Here is a 20,924-nt window from a genome sequence, read left to right on the forward strand (position 1 = left end):
CTTTATACTTGTAATGAGCCGCATGATTCTACAATACGTACTGAATGGGAATAGATGTTCTCTTTCGCATCGTCTGTCGAATGCTCGATGAAAAACTTCACCACACGCTCGTCTCCCGTTCGCCACGCTTCACTTCCCTCCCGCTGCGATCAAGGAAGGACACAAACTTTTTTGAGTCCTCCAGCCGGTGACGGATAAATCTGAACAGCAGCTTTCAAATCCAGCTCGGATTGGACGCGACTTCTAAGCGACGGTTGGCTTTCCTCGTGAAGATTTTTTTTTTTTTTTTTTTTTTAAAGCACTAGCTTTTGTGGCTGGTATCAATTTCACACCCTTGTCTTTATAACAAAGAATGAAGATCATTTTAAATAACATAACATATGGTTCCACTGTATGCCATGTGCTAGGAGTTTCTCCCCTAAAAGTTATATTTGCATTCAAAGACACATTTCATGCAAATGGTACAATTTTTCTTTTTTTTTTCCAAACAAAGAAACACACATTTCTTTTATATGTTCATCTTAAAAAGAAGCTTATTTTCTTTTGATATATATATATATATTGTATATATATATATATACATATATATATATATTGTATATACATATATATATTTATATATATATATATATATATATATATATGTCAGTTGATATTTTTTTTCTACACTTTTCCAGGGCAGGCACCGTACACACAGGGTACAGAGGCATGCCACACTTGCATTGCTTTTTGCATTCTACAGTTGGTTGGCTGGCAGGCATGATGTCATCCAGGCAGTGCTGCAGTTGGTGAGTGTATCCTACAGCTGCACACACACACACATATATATATATATACATATATATGTATATATATATATTTTTTTTTTTTTTTTTTTTTTTCTCTGAGCCCTCTGCATTACATCCGTACATCACGTGCAACCCGTCACCGGTCTGTCCCGCGGTCGCAGGGCCATCACACTGCCTAGATGACAACAGAGTAGGGGGCGGGGTCGAGGGTTGGTCCAACAAGCTTCAGATGGAATAATAAAAGCAGTGCAGCAAGGCTCTGTGGCACATGCAGAGATGGGCTGGGAATGGATGAGGGGGGCTTTAGGTCAAAGGTCAGTGGAGGGTGTGCAGGGTTCAAATGGAGGGTGTGTGTGGTCTAGCCCAGGGTTGCAGACAGATTCATGAATGGGAGGGAAGGTGTGTGTGGGGGGGGGGGGGGGGGGACTTGAGGGGTGGGAAAGGAAAGCAGGAGGGGTCAGTGCTAACTTTGTGACACTTACGTTATATTCTTTTTATTTTGTATTTTTTTTGTCCTTTTTTATCTTATGTGCTTTTTTTGTTTACGTTTTTCTTTATATTTAACTTTTTACAAATGGTTTGAGGACACAACTGAGGCTCTGAGTGGCGGATGGCTGAATCTACTGCTGGTTTCATGGTCGGAGGATGGAGATGGAGAGGTGTGATGGGAGAAACGTTGACGTTCGCTACATGAGTTTTCAGCTGTATACACAATATAAATACATGTGGGGGGGGCACTAATGCTAATATACTGGTTAAAATAATGATTTGCTGTTTGTGCTCAGTCGTGTACGGTAGGTTTGCGAGTATTGCTAGTAGTCACGTCTTACCCAAGTTGTTCCCCAATATCCCAGATGAAGGATGAGGAGTGGTCGACCGCACCTACTTTGTAATTGTCGTAGTTTTTGACAGTAAAATTTGCATATTTCAAATTATAAAGTTATAAAATGACTAATTACCAGTTAAACACTGAACATATTCAAAATGTTAGAATTTATCTTGATTTCAATCCGTAAACATTTTATAAGTAACATAGAAAGTAGTAATGCTTAGTTAGATAATACTTGACTTGGCGAGGAAGGTTCGTCATACAGGCTTGGTCTGATGTCGAACCGTAGCCTCATTACACACACACACACACACACACACACACACACACACACACACACACACACACAAGCTCTGACATGCAGCTATATCACCGTGGGATAAAGGCTCCACCCTCCTGTCACCTCAACCAATCAGAGGCCCTCTCCACAGCTTCGGTGGGAACAGGAGTGATTAAACCGGTCCGGGACAAAAGTAGAAAAAAAAATAGGAAGGTGAGATCCAATCAGAACCATCAGTGGGGAGTGTGAAGAGGAAGGCGTGTGTGTGAGGAAGATGCACTGTGTTGATTCATGTCCCATCTGAGGACGCAGGATACACAGCGCATGTTCCGGTAACCACCCTGCCATCCTCCTCTCCCTCCCCGCGGGGGGTCGGTAACACACTCTCGCTGGGCTTCAATATGGTGGCTCGAGAGACTGGCTGCAAGCCAAGTGGCTCGGTGTGTGTGTGTGTGTGTGTGTGTGTGTGTGTGTGTGTGTGTGTGTGTGTGTGTGTGTGTGTGTGTGACCACAATCCACACACAACATACCACTGCTTGACTTTCACCAGAGCATTGAGTGTGTTTCATCTGGAGGGAATCATATCTGACCCCCATCCACCCCCCCCCTCCTCCCGACCCGTCTGATGCTCTGTCCACCCCCCCCCCCCCCCCCACCCTCCTTAGTGTAATGGAGTCTCATTGCACTCTCCTGCAAACCCGTCTGTTAAGGGAGGGAGGGGAGGGCTTGAGGTGCTGGGGTGGAGGGGGGGGGGGGGGTAAAGAGGGGAGTCGTGGAATAGCAATGAAGGGAAATTTCGACCCGAGTCACTTGACCTTGAGGCCAAAGGGGGGGGGGGGGAGGCTGAGGAGGGTGCCTAGTTGGGGTGCCAGTTAGATGTCCTCTAAAAATGCCAATTTTTCATTTTTTTTTCTTCTCCCACAGTGGAAAAGGGGGGAGGGGTAAAGATACAAAAAAATAGATTAATAAAAAGAAACAAACTCTTATTTAAAATGTAAAAGTATAATACAAAAAAAAACAACAGCAACAAAAGCGTAATAGTAATAAAAACGTTAGTGACTTTAAGATGAAATAGTAGAGGTGTTAAGAAGTACTCAAAGTTATCTAATGACACCAAATAAATAGAAGCTGTCGGAGGAGAGGATGCAGTCGGAGGTGAAGGAGGCGCGTTGCTCTCTCTGTCTGTCCCTCTCTGTCTCCTCCCCCTCTCCATCTCTCTCTCCCTCTCCCTGTCACCTCTCACTCCTCACGAAGCTGCAGGCGGTAGCGGCTATAGCGGATCTGGAAGAAGAGCCTCTCCAGCGGCGAGCGGCTCATGCCGGGTAGCCGGTAGTCCTCGCTCTGGCCCGTTCTGCGGAAGCCCAGCGACTCGTACAGCTTGTGGGCGGCCAGCTTGACGGCCGTCGTGCCGAGGACCACGGCGGCGTAGTTGTTGCGCACGGCGAACTCCAGGACGCGGCGCCCCAGGGTCTTGGCGATGCCTTTGCCGCGGTAGCGCGAGTCCACCGACATGCGCCGCAGCTCCACCGTGTTGTCGTCCTCGCGGCCCTGCGCCGCCACGATGCCCACCACGCGTCCCTCCAGCACCGCCACCCAGAAACAGGAGCCTGGCGGGACAACGACACAACACCTTTGGTCAAATTAGTTGTGCAGCAGGACGCTGGAGTCAAACACTTCAAGGAGGAGTTCAACATTTGGGGAAATATTGCAGACAGTGAGATGATTTATGTCCTGTAAGAACTGAGCTTAGCTTAGCATAAAGGCTGGAAGCAGCCAGTGTGGCTCTTCAAGATTAACAAAACTAAACCTTCGAGCTCACTAATTACCACATTTTAATGGTATTTGTTTAACCAGTACACATCGTAACGTCTAATTGGTTTATAGTCGTCTTTGTACCGAGCTGCTGTTCACTGTGCAGACAAAATAGTTGTCGACCTGTTCTTCCATCTACGACAAGTAAACAAATAAGTATATCGCTCAAAATGTTGAACTGTTCCTTTAAAATATAAGCGAAGAACAAAGTCTGGGGTTTTGAGGTTTCATCACGATGTGCGTTTTTAGTCTTTTCGAATCGATAAAACGTGTTTTTCTTGACGTGGAGTCGTCGACGCTCGGTCGCTCCAACACGCCGGGACGCCTCCAACCACATTTCTAATCTCTGATCTCAGAAATATCAAATATTTTCTGCAGCGAAACATTCGCCACTGGAATACAATTACAAATACAAGAGAAAATAAATAGCCTCCAAAAACAAAACCGATAAACAGGATTGATGAAAGCAGTAATTGGATGGATGAGGTTGTTTCTAGCAACAGAAGCTCTAGTCAAGATGAACGCTTGCATTAGCAGCACGTTGCATCGTGTAATGGCTTAAATTTTCTTGAGTGGAGAGTCGATGGAGAGAAGAAGAAGAAGCAGGGAGGAGATGAATGAGCAGAGTCAGACTGCAGCTTAATGCCGTTCGTCACTCAGCGAGACGCCTGCTGATTAAAAGGGAGGCCGTGACGGAGCGGTCGCTTTGGGCTTCACAGTTTAGTGGAGCAGAGATACGACAAACAGGAAAGCGTTCGGGACACGTTCTCCGCCGCAGCATTCGTTTAGTGTCTCACTGGGTGATTGACATAACCCCGGTTCTCTGAGTGCCATTCGTTTGGTGTCCGAGTTACAGGTGATGCCCTCTGACGTGCCCCCGAGAACAGACAATTATGGGGTAAATAAATCAGGGTTAGATCAAGAAATGTGGCGTTATCACCCATAGTGAGACACAAAACTCAGAGCACCGTGGTTATGTTAACAACCTAAAGTTTTGGGAGGGTTTTTTTTATACAAATTGAATCTGATTTTGTTCAAACCCTGTTTGTTATTTAAGCACCACACAGACAGAAATAAAACATGTTGACAGCAGCAGGCTCGTTCTGCATCCGACTGACAGACAGACAGACAAACAAGGTTTCACCAAAGCAGATAAAATGTCAGCAGACAATGCTCCCCCACCACCGCACCGCCAAGAGCTCGGACATCAACCTGTTTCCACGTTGATCTTCCGTCATGCCGCGGTTTCTAAAGTTATTATATTATTTCTTTTTTCACCATTGAATGGCTTTTTTTTATGATAATAGGACAAAACTATATGAAAAAGTGCTCCAGAGCATCTTCAGTATAATTTAAGATGTTTTTTCCGTCAGAGATTTATTGAAATATTTCTTTAATGTTCAGCTTGAGGTATAAAATCACCGCCTGTCGTCTCATCTAAAAACTTTGAATAAGAATCACGAGTTCGCAGCACAGAGAAAGAAAAACGTCACAAGTCGCTCATGTTTTGGTTCATCGTGCTCCTCAAATCTCAATCAGCTGATTTTTAAAACCATCGTAGTTGCACAGCTTTAGCTTTCCGATCATAATCTGTCAGAGAGGAGACCCTCTGAACCGGCTTCGTTACGTCACCGTGTTCAAGCAGCCTTTTCCGTTTGGCGTCAGCGGCCCTGTTGCCGGTGGTTACATGGTTTTGTCCTAAAAGGCCATCTGTTTGTTATAGATAAAGTAGATCTGACTCTTCAGGCAGCGGCTGACCTGTAGACTTAAAAACTAAAATTCTGTGTGTCCGTCTGTCCACGAGCTGCGAGTCCTAATTCTCTCTCTCACTTCGCCCACAACCTCCTCTCCTCGATGTTCTGCTAAGTCTCTGACCCACAAACACACCACCCGGTGCTGATGTTGACATCGTGCCTCCGCCGGAGTCCCACGTGTTGGCGTGGACTTGAAGCCCGTGTTCGAGCTGATCCGGAGGCTTCTGATACCGAATCAAACTTCCCGCCATCCCAGTAGGCAACACGTGATCTGCGACGGGTGTTTTTGAATTGTTGAGATGGAAGATTTCTAGTTTCGCTTCCTAAATTAAAGTAAATAAGAGCTTCAGCCTGTTCAAATCGAATGTCTGCCTCTGAAGAAATGTGTCATATTATTGAGCAGTTTAACATTTAATGTAATTTCTGGATTTAAAAAAAGGCCGTCAGCCTTTAAAAAAAAAAAACACAATCTAGCTGTTGTGTCTCGTGATTGTTTGAGAGATTATGTTTTATTACAGGCAAAAGCTGCGGTGTCAACTCATGGCATTATTATGCTTCTGTGTGTGTGGTGGTGGTGGTGGGGGGGGGGGGGGGTACACTTCCATAAAGCCCTCATGACCATCTGTCTGAACTGAACGTTTGCCAGGAATGAGTTCAGACAGGAAAAGCGTGCATGCCAACCACCTCCCTCCACCTCCCTCCACCTCCCTGTATTACTTCACAAAGATCCCTGAGATCACGGAGAGCTGCTCAGACGGTGTGGAGGCACCTCGAAGCTCTCTGACATCAGGGAACATATCCAACATTATTTAGTCACATCTCAGTGTGATGTGTCACGAGGATCGTTTTAAATGAGGGAAAGCGTTCTGCTCCAAAAGCTTGTTTATATACGAGATCACAAAATGTCACAATTGATCCCAAATAAAAAGGAGCTTTGTGTTTAAATCATGACTCAAGTTAAACGTGAGACTGCAGCCGTCTCACCCACCTCCCGTCTACCTCCCATCTCACCTCCCGTCTACCTCCCATCTCACCTCCCATCTACCTCCCGTCTACCTCCCATCTCACCTCCCGTCTACCTCCCATCTCACCTCCCATCTACCTCCCATCTACCTCCCATCTACCTCCCATCTCACCTCCCGTCTACCTCCCATCTCACCTCCCATCTACCTCCCATCTCACCTCCCGTCTACCTCCCATCTCACCTCCCATCTCACCTCCCGTCTACCTCCCATCTCACCTCCCATCTACCTCCCACCTACCTCCCATCTACCTCCCATCTCACTTCCCATCTACCTCCCATCTACCTCCCATCTACCTCCCATCTCACTTCCCATCTACCTCCCATCTCACCTCCCATCTACCTCCCATCTCACCCCCCCCCCCCCCCCTGCTAGAGATTGATTGGAAAGAGGGAAATGAGTGAAGGGAGTTGAATTCAGCTCCCTGTTGCTCCACCTGCTTGAGAGTCTAAAAGCTCGACTCAGCAGCGCTACAGTGCTCCAGTTATGTTTTGGTTAACAAATGAATGAGTTTACTCAGAAAGAAAGAGAGGAGAGAGGGACAAAGAAGAAGTCAATCATCTGTCCTCCCTGAAAGAAGGAGGGGAGGAAGGCGAGGCTGCAGCGTTAACAGTAATAGTGATGATCCTGAAAGGATCCATTATAGCTGCTGGAAGCATGCAAATGCACGGGGGGGGGGGGTCTACCATCATGACAGGGGGGGGGGGGGGAATGAAGCATACAGATGATCTCAAGACAAGAAATGCATCAAAGCAGCGAGTGGAGGCAAGAAAAGAGACGGAGAGCTCATTAGTGTTTTCTTAATGCAGCGGATCTCATTTCTTTCACTGCTTTACATATTAATATGCTTCTGTGTGTGTGTGTGTGTGTGTGTGTGTGTGTGTGTGTGTCTCTGTGTGTGTGTGTGTGTGTTTCTCTGTGTGTGTGTGTGTGTGTTTCTCTGTGTGTGTGTCTGTGTGTGTGTGTGTGTGTGTGTGTGTGTGTGTGTGTGTGTGTGTGTGTGTGTGTGTGTGTGTGTGTGTTAAATACCAGCTGATGAATGTGATAGAAACCCTGCAGGACACTTTAAAAAAAAAAGAGAAAACACACACACACAGGAATACTTCTTATGATGTCTAACCAGATTACTCTCTCCTCCTTCAGATGAAACCTAGAAGGATAATTTGGTTGATAAGCGCCGAGTCTTTCTCCTCCGTGAAGCCGAGAGCAACTCGCTCCACTCGGTGTGTCTTCTCTGATTGTTTACTGTTTTAAATTATCACCGAATTTATTATTATTTTCATTTTTTCCCTGCAGGAAGTGTGTCACCGTGGCGGGGCAACGTGAAGTCTATTTAAGCAGCGGTGATTTATGTGGCGGGAGTGTTGCATCACCGCATGATTAATGTGACCCTGGTCGTCATGTAGCGCTTCATCAAACGGAGTTAAAGCATTATTTACTTTCCTAACAACTTCTAATGACAATAGTTTTGCTAAAAAGTCAAATGCTGTGATTTGTTCTGCTGGACCAAAGAACACTGAAAAAAATAATCATTTTTTTATTGCTTTATCAGCAACTATTAGCAAAAAATCCAACAATAATCTGTTAGTTAATTTATACTGTTTTGTTTTTAATCTACAACCTTTTAAGATTTTAAAGAAATGCTTTGAAAGCTGTTTCTTTGTTTCCTGTGGTTCTTTACAACCTGCTGCAGACACACCCTGCTCCTCAGGTCAGAGAGCATGCTGGGAGTATGGATTAGCCTGTCACATATAACCCCCACATCAGCAGCACCCCCCCCCCCACACACACACACACACACACACACACCTCCACCCCCTCCCTCCTCTGGCGCGGGCGAACGAGGGCGAGAGAGGAGGTGACCGTCAGACACACTTTTTCCAGATGTGGACGCAAAACACTCACCGGTGCAGTTACAGGAAGTCAACACACACACACACACACACACACACACACACACACACACACACACACACACACACACACTTCCCTGTTACGTCCCCATCAGCTCAGAAGAACTCATTATATCCTCTTTACTGCAGCTTTTCCAGCCTTCCTGTCCATCACCACGTCCATGCGTGTTGTTGGTTTGGATGCAAACATGCCTGCATTTTACACACATGCTGCACTTTACTGTGGACACGCCATTGTTGACCTAACTCCACCACCCCACCCCCCCCCCCCTACACACCACCCCCCCCCCCCCCCCACCCCACACACACACACACACACACACACACACTCCCCCTTTAATTCCAGGGGTCAAAAGACATCATTTACAATCAGCTACTAAATGTGACATTTACAATCTGGACCTGCGTTTCTTTGCTTCTGTGTGAACCCCAGGTGATTTGGCTCAAACTTCTTTTAGCGTAATCACTCACCTATCGATATATAGCAGGCTTTAAAAATGTCTTTTTCTGTGAAGATGAATCCTGGTGATTAGTCACCGGGGAGTCAAGATGGGGAAAACGCACAATGCGGCAATAAATGAAGCTGCTGCTGCCACGTCATCTAATCTCTCCGCCGAGCGCCTTTGTTCAGCATTGATCTGAGCACAACGTGAAACAAAGGCTGCGGCTGGTGACACCACCATGAATTATTAACGACGGGCTCCACTTCCTCTACAGACGACGGTCACGTGATCTTCAGGGCACAGCTGAGCTAATGGAGGAGTGACGTGAAGGAAACAGCAGACGTTGTAACGCAGGTCTGGAGGTTTGGGAGGGCTGATGATGTAAAGCAGGTTTTTCATGGTACTTCTTCATCATTACTTTCAGTGATAACTTCTTGTTTTATAAGCTGGTTGTTTGTAAGACGCCCGTCGGTCCACGACAGAATACCACGTCACGTCTTACGTTTTAGGCCTCAGACAGAACGCAGGTCGGTTCAGGAAACACAAAGATTATTTCTGTTCAAATAAGTCATTTTACGTAAGTCGCATTACATTAAGTTACTTATGCTGCGTACATTTATAAGTTTATGATACAAGTACATTATTTACGTTACTTAAAATTAATCTACGTTGACTTCAGCTTCCTGCTGAATATTTTATGATCTTTAAAATATTTTTAAAAAGTGAATTATATCCATCGTAGTTTATTACAACTTGAGTTGACATGCTCAGTTTTTGTTTGAAACAAAACTGAACCAAAGTATTAAATGTTTGCAGCAAATTTTGTTCCTTTTATTTGAATTAATTGATGTATTGATTATAAGACTAGATAATGATTAATACTATTAATAAACTGATATCAGGGTAAAAAAACAAAAACAGCCACAGTAGATTCAAATTTCGTTGAAATGAGTTTGTTGTCGTTGCCTCTGATAAATAAAAAATGGAAACTAAACTGAATTTTTTTCTTTTGTATTTTTTTCGGAGAGACTGAAGGCCGTTTCCTGTTCTGGGAGAACGCATCACTTCCTCTGGGCCACGATGATGGATAACCCGGCTGGCTGCTGCTGCTCGGATGAAATTATAGAGAGGAGGAGGAGGAGGTGGAGGAGGTGGAGGAGCGATACAGGTGGGAGAGAGTTAGAGAAAGAAGCTTCAGCTCCTCAGGAGATCTTCGTCCATCTGCTAACCGGCGAGCTCTTGATTTCTCTCATATTTATATTACATGTTATATTTAAGAACAATCCTCCCTTCAGATGCCCCCGTTTCCTGTCCAGCTCTCCTTTCACACACTTTCTTTCTGTCTTTCCCTCATTCTGTCGTTCACAGCTAAAATAAGCACAGCAGGTAGCGGCCGAGGTAGCTTGATGTTTATAAGAGGATATTTATGCAGGTTTACTGTCTGTATATAGTTTTACATGTCTCTGGATCTCGACCAACAACAGGCTGTTTTGTGTCTTTAATGAGGGTGAAGTAGTGAAATGAGTTTGAGTTTGTGACATCACAAACTTTGGGAAGTCTAAACAGCACAGTTGGGCTACGTGCATTTTTTAATAACCAAAACGGGAATGGAAATCTAAATTTACACCATTTGGGAGCTTTAAATATTCTCAGCTGCATCAGCTTGTTTCTCTTGTCTGGATCCTGCAGCCACATTATTTACTTGTTTGATGCTCTGTTGTTGTTCGCGAACCGTCGGTGGACATTTATCGATTTCCACAATTGACCCGTTATTGGTTTATCGCTTCCAACAGATGAGGAGGAGTCCGAGCAGCTGTTGTGTCTTTAATTGCACCTCTTTTAGAAGTGAAGAGTTGCTGATCCCCCTCAGGATCAATCCTTTACCGAGCTCAATCTGATTTATGAAATCTGAATCTGAACTCAGAATACTGATTTGAAATCTTGTTTAAAGGTTTAATTATTTTACTTACATTTGAAAATCAAATCCAATGTGGACCAACTCGTATGCAAAACTCATCAGCAGCCAAAAGCCATTTATAGTCCAACTATTGTTGCTTTACAACCTGTACGCACACGCACACACACACACACACGCACGCACGCACGCACGCACGCACGCACACACGCACGCACGCACGCACGCACACACACACACACACACACACACACACACACACACACACACACACACACACACTTTATTACAGTCCAGATGAAAGAGGTGACAGCTGGTATTAAGAGGCAGCAGTGAGTGATCACAACACACACACAGATGAGATAGGAGTATTGATTGGCGCATTGTGTCAGTCACCCTGTGGTCAGTGTCCGCTTATCAGAGCTTTCTTTCTCCTTAATTTATTCCTTCAGTTTGGCTTTTTCTTCCTCTACGTTTAAAATTAATTAGTTCATTAATTATGAAATACAATATTTATATTTTGTGATGCTCGTCGCCGGGACATCACGTATTCAAAAGGAAAAGAAACATTGAATGATATTTTAAATTTCAGAATATTTTGGCCTCATGTTCAGTAAACCCTCTCAAACACGCACACACACACACACGCGCGCACGCACACACACACACACACACACAGCGTACATTGCACACGCATTTTTTTAAACTCTCACATGATCCTTCATCTCATCTTCCTGCAAATACCTGCTTCAAACTCTGTTGGACACACCTACACACACACACACACACACCTACACACACACACACACACACACACACACCTACACACACACCTACACACACACACACACACACACACACACACACACCGCTAGCTTGTTAATGTAACAGAAGCTCACGTGCACAGCCAAACTGCAGAGTTGCTGTTTTTTCAAGTCGCCCATAGTGTCTGAGTCCAGCTGATTTTCATCGTTCAGGCGTGTCGGTGTTCGACATTTTCTTGTAACTTATTCTGGTGTTTTTTTATTTTTTATTATTGCTACCAAGATGAAAGATGGCAGAAAGATCTCCTGTTTGATTTTAGAAAAAGTGACAAAATGCAGCCTGAAAGAAGCTGAAACGTCGGAGCCAGTTTCTCTGTTTAATTATAAATTCACCACTACGTAAGCAAAACTCTTAAGTTTACAGTTTTACTGTCAAAAGCTCAGCTAGGTTTGGTTTTTATCTTTTACATGTCGGCATAAGCACCTCGCTGCAGTTCACAGATCTCCATTCAGATTTTTCTCAGTTCTGGAGTCACCATGTAAAAGTACTCAACGACACCTTCTTCCACGTGACTCCCGAGAAAAGCCGAACACACGTCGACTTCTCAAGTAAAACACCCGAACTCTTCCAAAGTCTGCGTTCATGTCCAGTCGCTCAACTTTCTTTTACCTCAACGACTTCTCTGCCAATCACACACTCCCACATGCCAACGTCATCCTGTACACACACTTCGCACAACACGCATAACAACCGGCAGTGACGTCATCGGTCCCCCCAAAAACCAGGACCTCGTGTTGGTACCCAGGTGCCGGTCCCCCCCGGGCCCATTCAGTTTGCATGGATATAATCATTAGCATTGTCCCGGAGCAGTGGTGCCTGACCCGTTCTAAACCATCAGAGCCCTGCAGCAATAATGGGAATGCTAAATTGCAATTGTGCATGCAGTGGATTACCAAGCCGGAGGGCACGATGTCAGAGGACCCGGACAATGGGGGGCAATTGACTGGCTTAACTAACACCTGCTTTTTATATTGGGCACGTGGTCCGGGTTAACAGGGGGTTCATGTGTCCAAGGAGTTACGAGGCAGCGGGAATGTGTGAAAATGCGTCACGTGTTCAACACCGAGGAGAATAAATAGTTTCAGATGACACCAGAGAGGTGCATCGATTTCTTCCAATTAGAAACTCTTAGTGGAGGAAATGATCCTCGCCGACAGCCAGCGTTGTGCAGAAGGTGTATCAGCAGGCTCCTCTGAGCGATCGATAGTCCTGCGATGCCCCTCCACCCCCGCCCCCAGTGGTCGGGAGGAGCTCGGAGAGGAAGCGGGTCGGGGGGAGGAGTGGGAGGCAGAGATAGGGGGAGGAGGGAAAAGACGGAGAAGGAAGGCAGAGAGACGACCTGCATATTTGATGATCTGCCTCTGCACCGCCTGAAGACCGGAGACCTGACTGGTCTGAACACGTCGTCACGCTGTCTCATGGTGTTGTTGGGTTTTTAGCTTTCTTTCTTTCTGCTGCTGCAACTTCTTAAACCACAAATAGAGTTTTTCTCTTTTACAACATGCTGGTGGAGCATTGCCGACTGACGAACCACTCGTGTACCAACAGGATGTGAGAACAGTGAGCTTTTCTCCCTCTGACTTACCTGTGGGTTTCATGTAATAAGCCTCTATGTCAGCCATGTCCGTGTGCAGAGCACAGTCCAGATAACTCTGGATAACTTTCCTGCTGTAGTAGTAGCGCGCACCCACGAGAAAGAGGGGTGCGCAGCAGGTCAGCGTGACGGATTTGGTCACGAAAAAGCACATTACTATGGAGAAATGGAAGAAAAATAAACGAAACCTGTCAGAAAAGAGAATCACATGTTTGATTTTGGCAGAATTTGAACCCAAACAGACACAGAAGAAACCAAAATAAAGGCACAGACATTATAAAAAAAACACACACATTTGTAAGCATCAGTGAAACATCAAATTCTGTTACCGTGGCACCAGAGATTCGGATTGTTTTTTTACACACAAACCCGCATTCATCGGACTGTGAGGCTGCAGGCAAACATTAACAGAGTAAAGCTTTCTGTTTTCCACTCGGTTTGTCAGAAGAGAGCACGTTAGTGTTGAATTCATCAAACCAGTGCAGCCCACATTGGAGTTATTAGTCGGATGTAACGCTAGGGGGCGCAGCGGGACACAGAGACAAGCAGGATGGATGCTGCACATAACATGTGGCGTGGCATGCAATAACCTAGTAGTTAGTTTACTCCTCTTCACCTCAGCGCGGAGTGAAACGCTGAGATTCAGAGACTGGTGAAGTTCAGAGGAAACATCCAGTGCGCACCGGAAACAGATTCGTTGGAGGGTTTTACAGGCAGGACTGTCTTCGTTCTGTCTCGCCGACACCACAGGCAGTTGTTTTTTTACATGCCAATCCCCTCAAAGGTTTGATCTGTTGAAAGGCTCGACTGATTTTAATGTGCGTAACGGTGCCGGTCACGATGCACGAGGCTGTAAATCTACACCGGCAACGTCAACAAAAGCCAAACGAGACCAGTGCACGACTGGCGCATTGGCTGCTGTGCAGAGGCGGGCGGGGAGGGTGGAGGGGTGGGGGGCACAGTGTGCGCGCCGCCGCGGGGGGGGGGTGTAATGTGTGTGAGTGTTGGGGTGCGCGAGAGAGTGCTTTTCGGGTACGTGCGCGCTCCCTGCGGGCCAATCCTCAAATTCATTCAGTCATTCATTCACGGCACCGGCATGTCATCACATCATCAGCAGGCCCGCCGGGTCCTACACACATGCACCATGCGCCTGCCATGCCTTTTGTTGCGTGATGACCAACATGCCGGTGTGCCGGCGGACCGGGAACGGGAGCCGCGCCGGCACCGCGTGGAGCGCTGCAACAGATTTCAACTTCACTGTAACATCTACGGGGCCACATAGTGCACATTTAAGTCAAGTTCCTCAAATGAACCACTTTGGGATGCAGGCGTCCAAAGAAAGCGCAACAGAGACGTTAGATTTCATGATGATCTGAGCTCGGTATAAATAAACTACATACATAATTCATGGTGGAGCTTATATTACAAGTTTTTCATGGCATTGGAGAAGTGGGCCTGGAGCATGATCCGGGCTACGTGATAAATGAGAGCACTTACCTGTCAGAAGAGCATATAAAAAGGGGGTCTTGGGCTGCTGCCGGAGCCCCCTAAACGCCGTGTTGGGTATCCTCTCCATAATACCCTCGTAAAAGATGCGCCGCACCTCCTCCTGATCCCCGCGCTCGAACTCGCGGATAAAAACCGTATCTTTGCTCACATCCTTGGCCTCGGCGGGGCTCAGAGCCGCGCTGGACGGAGGAGAGCTCCACATCATCGACTCTTTTTTGGTCCCAGGTATAGCATCGTGTTCGTCCGCAACAATTTTAGTCTCGCAAACCATTTTGGGAGACGAAAAATGCATGCAACTGGCCGCAAAAAAACAACCACAGTCCGGAAAAAAAGGGGGGAGAGTGAGTGAAAATGGATGATGCGTGAGGTTCTCTTTAAAAAACAGCGAAACGATGAAGGGGAGAAGACGGAAGGGGGATGTTCTGCTGCAACCCTGAGCGTTTCTGAAGACCAAGACTCGCCGGTGTGATTCAAGCAGTATTTATAAGCGAGCAGGGCGGGTAGATTCGGGTTCAGGGGTTGGGGTGGTCCTCTCGCTGCAGATTGGTGGAAGCGCTGCGCTGTTGGTGCTGATGGACGAGGGAGGAGGGAAGAGACGCGCACTCGCTCTGTGCGTCTGAACAGGCGAAGTGTGGACTTTGAGAAAGTGGGCCCATGAGGAGGCGAGGTTGCGTAGAAAGGTTGTCTCTGAGCAGGTTTGTCTTCATAATGTCTCACAATGAGGAGGATCCCCGGTTTGCTCAGATACCTCGGCTGGAAGGATGCAATATGCAGCACAGAGGCGCGAGGTAACGCGGGGGCGATGCGTCAAACGGGAGGAAACCCTAGTCACGGGGCGACTGCAGATCTTTAGAAAAAGCTCTGGTGGTGGTTTTGATTTTAAAAGTGAGTATTCGTGATTTCTGGTAATGAACAAGAAGGAGAGGTGGGATGTGGCAGAGCTCCTGAGGCAACACATTAGTGGACCTCTCCGTTGTTGCGCAGATAAAAAGGCTCCTGTGAGAAGGCGGGGTTGGAGACAGACCAGATGTATTTACATCCTGATAGAACTCGACATTAGGACGTCTGAACTTCAGCTGGTGGTCGCCCTCATGTCTGGGCTGCACAGCTCAGCCTCACCGGGGGCTGCGTGCAGCCTCCTCTGCCGGTTGACTGACAGCTCTGCTGCACTGCAGTGATTCCTCCACGACTTCCCTCCGCTTTGTCACCCTGCTCCTGTCATACATCACTCCCAACATGGAGATTACATCTCGTCTTACTGCGCATCTGAAACCTCCCATCAGCCTATCTGTCGGCGTGCTGAGCCCCGGCCACGGAGCTTTACTGCTTTTTAGGTGACGACGACGACGACGATGATGATGATGATGATGGTGGTGGTGGTGGTGGTGGTGGTGGTGCTCCCTCTGGTTCTTTGTTGTCCACTCCCTGTGTTTAACCGGCTCTTATTGTCCACAATCAAAGCTTTATTAACCAAAGTGCTTGTTTGATTTGTGTACCGGTTTATTGTGACTGAGTGGAGTGATGACGTGATGGAGGAGGTGTAGCTGACAACAGATCATCATCCATCAAAGATGAGAAGAAAGGAATAGAATAAGGATGTCATACAGTTGGAAAACAAAGGAGTTTTACATTTACATTAAATGTTCCAAGATAAACTGTCCGTGGATGAACATGAGCCTGTTCGACTGATTCATGATTTCATTTCGTATAAAATGTGAAAATGTTTGTGGGCTCTTTGTGGAAGTGTGCAGCCTCTCGCTGTGAAGCAGAACTAGTTTGAACTGGATCGTCCGAGGCAACCTGCTATTGATAAGGCTGCATCCACCCCCTCTCCCTCCTCCTCAAGGTATCTCCCCTCCTCCCACCCAGAGAGCGGCTGAGTGGGAGGAGGGCAGGCAGACGTCCTGCGGAGTCCTCGCATAACTCCGCTCATTCAGCATCCTGCTCCACGAAACTGCGGTAGAAAGGCCGTTTTTCTGATGTAGCTCCCAGCAGCACCTCCATCTACTGCGGGTCCCACTGTGCGGACCGGGTGGAGGATGCTCCGCGCATGCGCAGTGTTTCCTTTTGCTTCGACTCCCGGTGGTGCTGCCTTCAAGTGCTGTCGGTCATGTCGCAAGAGATGAGCTCAGCAAAGTTATAAACACGTCATTTTTAAACCATTGAACTCATGGAAACACACAATAAAAATACATATTTAATACGTTTCCAAATGTGTATTTCAGTTCATCCCCTGCAACAAATAGATATTCTTCCATCCCATAGTTTGGGGAAATCATCAAATATAAAATAGATAGTACAAATATATCAATAAATCACAAGGAAAGTGGAGATGAATTGTCTGTGTATCTTTAAGAGCCTCAAACCGTCCCAGTTTATACTTTATACAACAGGACAATAACAACTGTAATGTGTTTTCAGAGCCGTTATTGGAGCAGCAGGAGTTTATTCTGGAGGACTCTACTTTTAATAGACTCTGAAGACCGTACAGAAAACTGATGCTGCTTCTAATGAGGTCACAAATACAGACTTATCCTGTTTTAAGTCCATACGTTTAACAAAAGGGCTTTTAAGATGATCTGTTATACATGAATCAGACATGTACAGTTTGTAGTTCTGATTCTTATATTGAATATTTCATCTGTACAGCTCGCTTCTGTCAAACCTGACTGATAGTCACGTGTTCTTAAATCCCGTTATAAACCAATACTCTAAATCACAACGGACATATCTGGAGCTTTCTTTGTTTGGCAAATGGAAATGTAATTTCACATAACAAACATTTAATTGTGTATCTATCCAGATACATTTGGGTTTCTTCATAGGAAAGAATTTGGGCTTTAAATGAATAATTAACATTCTTTGTATCCATTAATCTTAAAGCACCAAACCTCATCCAGCCAATATTTAATCAGGATGTTTCACTCTGAATTCAAGCTTTAGAGTAACAGAACAATAAGTGAGAGAAACCTCGTGGATATAAATATAAATATAGATATAGATATAAATATAAATATAAATATAAATATAGATATAAATATAAATATAGATATAGATGTCTCTGAACACTGAGTGTTCTTTCTGCCTCTCTGTGCATCTCTACACGCTCTGTGTTTCCCTGCAGCTGAGGACCCCCCCCCCCTCTCTCTCTCTCCATCCCCCCACCCCCATCACCACCACCAGAGGTCATGTCTGCCACCTCTCTGCCGTGACCTCTGACCCCCTTCAGCTCCTCCCAGGTTTAAGGCTGCAGCACCTTCAGGCTCCGTCTGTTTCCAGCAGGTCGGTCTCCTTCCTGTTCTTGTTTTAAACACGCGTCATGAAGGTTTTCTAACTTTCTGATTAACACCAGTTCTTTCTGAATTATATGCAACCTTTTTGTTTTTATGCACGGTCGTACATGAACACACTTTACTCACTTCATTCTCCCCCTTTTTTTAAATTTTTTTATTCACTTTATTTTTATGATTAAAAAAATCATTTGAAATCATTTGTTTCTAGTTGGAGTTAAGTTATACTTTTCTGGTGTGTGTGTGTGTGTGTGTGTGTGTGTGTGTGTGTGTGTGTGTGTGTGTGTGTGTCTCCCTCTTGTGGTCACAGGTCAGATATTGGAGTGTGAAGTAGTCACGACGTGGTTTTATTCCCTCCAGTTATTCTCCCACCTGACGTACATATCATGTAAACGGTTTCCTCCCGACTGCCTGAATAACGGGAGGAAGTCGCCGTGACCTCGCCGTGACCTCGCCGTGACCTCGTCGACCTCTGGATGTTTCAAAAACAGCCCGTCGTTGAGGAACGTAAAGTTTCTTGACTTCGGGCTGCTGAAGCAAAACTAGTCTGACCTCAATACAACACTAGAGTGGAAATCTGAAAAGAGAAAATCCTCCACTCGTCTAAAAGTCATTGTACTTTAACAGGTTTTTGTTGAAGAATCTACGAAACACTTTTTAATTTGACTTCTTGACTCTGAAGATGAATGGAGATGAATGGAAATAATAGTGTTTGAATGAGAGGAAGCTGTGTAGCTTCATCCTGTCGGTAGATTCATGTCACACTCAGTGCTGCTTTGCACTAAATGTATTTTTTTTTATTCTCCACTTGGTGAAATACTGAAGGTCATTTTATTGTTTGATATCACAACATGTGTTTAACATCACATTATTTCACTGCTGCCTCCTCAAGAGAAGAAAGTCACTTATTTTAATTATGGGAAGACTTTCTACGCTTTAGCTCCAGATTGTTTTACATTTCCTCTTTAAAAAGTGTGATGTTCAGGGCCACTCTGGATGTAATAATGAGCAGCTTCATGTCTGACTGAGCGTCCGATGACGAAGGCGAGAGGTGAAGGTTTGGATTTCAGTCCTCGGGGCTTCCTGGTTCATTTGTGAAGGTTTTACAGTTACAGACAACAGCTGCAGCAAAAGTAACAAGAACTCCTGACTTTACAACAGGAAGTAGTTTATTAAATACATGCAGTAATATAAATGAACAAAACTCGAACTTTCATGTGCAAAATGCTTTCTGAGAGCATTAAAACTAAATGACTTCTCCCAGATGGAACATTTTGACAAGTTTGGTCTTTTTGGTTGTTGTTAGTTTGTTCATCATCTGCTGCAGCTGTTAGATATGGTAACGATAGCGGTCAAAAATGATGTGAAACTGCATATTTTGAATTGAAAGACATGAAGTTTTCCGGATAGTTGCATCTACGTCTTCTTTAAACTGAAGGAAAACCCTGGAACGTTGTCATAGAGACGCTGTTACAGTTCATGTTTGGGCTCATTGATAAAAATCATCATCTTTCAGTATTAATTCAACTTTTAAAGGATTTAAATATGTCCTCTCTTCAGTTTCTGAACCAATTTTCTTGCAACATGATTTTATTATGTAGTTTTATGATCCATAGATTTCACTATAAATGGATATTTAACACCTGATCATCCGTATGCCTCGGAGCTCCGTTCCTCACAAACAGGGATGCACCGTTTTTATTGGATGAGCTTCGTGCAAACAGACATGCTGAGCTCAGAAGTGCATAAATTTGAAGTGAAGCCGTCTGCAAGTCAGAAAACGCCCGATTTCAGTTGAAGGCACCGTCCTGTATTTGAGAAGTTCTGCAAAGTAAAGGTGAGTTCACGTTTCTGTCACCAACGAATCAGATGCTCAATATTCAAAGAATGAATGTTTGTGACGTCTCGTGTTTTCTTTCAGAAGATGAAGATCTGTGATGTTCCTGCTGCTTGCTGCTGTCGCTGTGATCAGTGCAGCACAGAACAAGGCCGCACCAGCCAAAGGTGACTTCATGGAAATGTTACGTACTGGTGCAAACAGCATATTGATATTTTGTATTATTTATTATGTTGTTAGTGTAAACAGACAGTTATGTATCTTTCATTAATGGATTCAACATGTTGCTGATGTCGTCTTCACTCCCACAGCTTCTGATTCAGACAAACTGGAAAGAGTTAGATCTGACGAGCCGAAGAAGGATGCTGCTGCAGCCGAGGAGGACCGAGCTGAAGATCTGAAGATGGACGAGGAGCTCACCAAGGAAGCGTTCAAAGACGAGGAGTTCGATAGGAACGCCTTTCAGGAGGAGATGCTTCAGGTGGAGCTCATGAATGCAGCTCTAGTCGATGACGAGCTCATGCAACTCGCTCTCCAAGACGTCGATGTCAAAGAGGATTTTCATTCAGAAGGTTTTGAAGACGAAATGACGCCTGACGTTGAATAAGAAGAATCCTTAATGATGGATGAATGTCTACGAGTACACATAACTTCTTCTCATTCTTCTTCACATCCTTTATCAAGTCAAATGATAATTACACCAGGATGTTTATCAGAGGCTTTTATTGTGAAGGTTTTTTTCTTTGGAGACACCTGTAAAGCTGCAGTTTGTTTTACTGAGAGATGTATTTCTGTAATTGTCAGAGAAATATTGGAGTGTTCCTCCCTCACTGATCACATCTCATCGTTCATAAAGTGTGACCATAATCCAGGTGACATCACAGAGCCGTCTGTCAGATGTTCAGGAGTCGCGATCGGCTCTGATCTCGTTTTATCCTCTCACAAGGTCACCGAGACGGATTCACGGCCGACGCTGCGACGTCCAACTGAACAATATATAAAGTAACATTTCACCTCCAGACATATGGAAACCAGTGAGTGAGCAACACGTCAGCCTAAAGAAACATCAAAGTATTTATGTTTATCTGCTTTTTCTCTGCAGCAACGGCAATA

At 45.3% G+C, this 20,924-nt stretch overlaps 1 protein-coding gene across 2 annotated transcripts; it reads right to left on the reverse strand.

The window, feature by feature from the left end:
* Window positions 1–854: 854 nt before the first annotated feature.
* nat8l (N-acetyltransferase 8-like) lies at window positions 855–16,057 on the reverse strand. 2 transcript variants are annotated; one of them, XM_069169935.1, is made up of 3 exons: window positions 14,673–16,056; window positions 13,167–13,331; window positions 855–3,504 (listed from the first exon to the last, which is right to left on the reverse strand). In XM_069169935.1, exons 1-3 carry the CDS (start codon window positions 14,974–14,976, stop codon window positions 3,137–3,139), a joined length of 837 nt encoding a protein of 278 aa, XP_069026036.1. In that variant the 5' UTR covers window positions 14,977–16,056; the 3' UTR covers window positions 855–3,136. The 2 variants fall into 2 exon arrangements, with proteins under 2 accessions (XP_069026036.1, XP_069026037.1); XM_069169936.1 differs by lacking the exon at window positions 13,167–13,331 and having other exon boundaries at window positions 14,673–16,057.
* Window positions 16,058–20,924: the final 4,867 nt, after the last annotated feature.

The sequence above is a fragment of the Embiotoca jacksoni genome, unplaced genomic scaffold (genome assembly GCF_022577435.1).
Source record: "Embiotoca jacksoni isolate LCO1_2020_lvr unplaced genomic scaffold, fEmbJac1.0.p SCAF_47, whole genome shotgun sequence".
Classification (NCBI taxonomy): Eukaryota; Metazoa; Chordata; class Actinopteri; family Embiotocidae; genus Embiotoca; species Embiotoca jacksoni.

Coding starts and splice junctions, on each gene's coding strand:
- nat8l (XM_069169935.1), bottom strand. CDS start 14,976: ATGCATTTTTCGTCTCCCAAAATGGTTTGCGAGACTAAAATTGTTGCG. Junction 13,332..14,672: donor TTTATATGCTCTTCTGACAG/GTAAGTGCTCTC, acceptor ATTTCTCCATAG/TAATGTGCTTTTTCGTGACC. Junction 3,505..13,166: donor TTATTACATGAAACCCACAG/GTAAGTCAGAGG, acceptor TTGTCCCGCCAG/GCTCCTGTTTCTGGGTGGCG.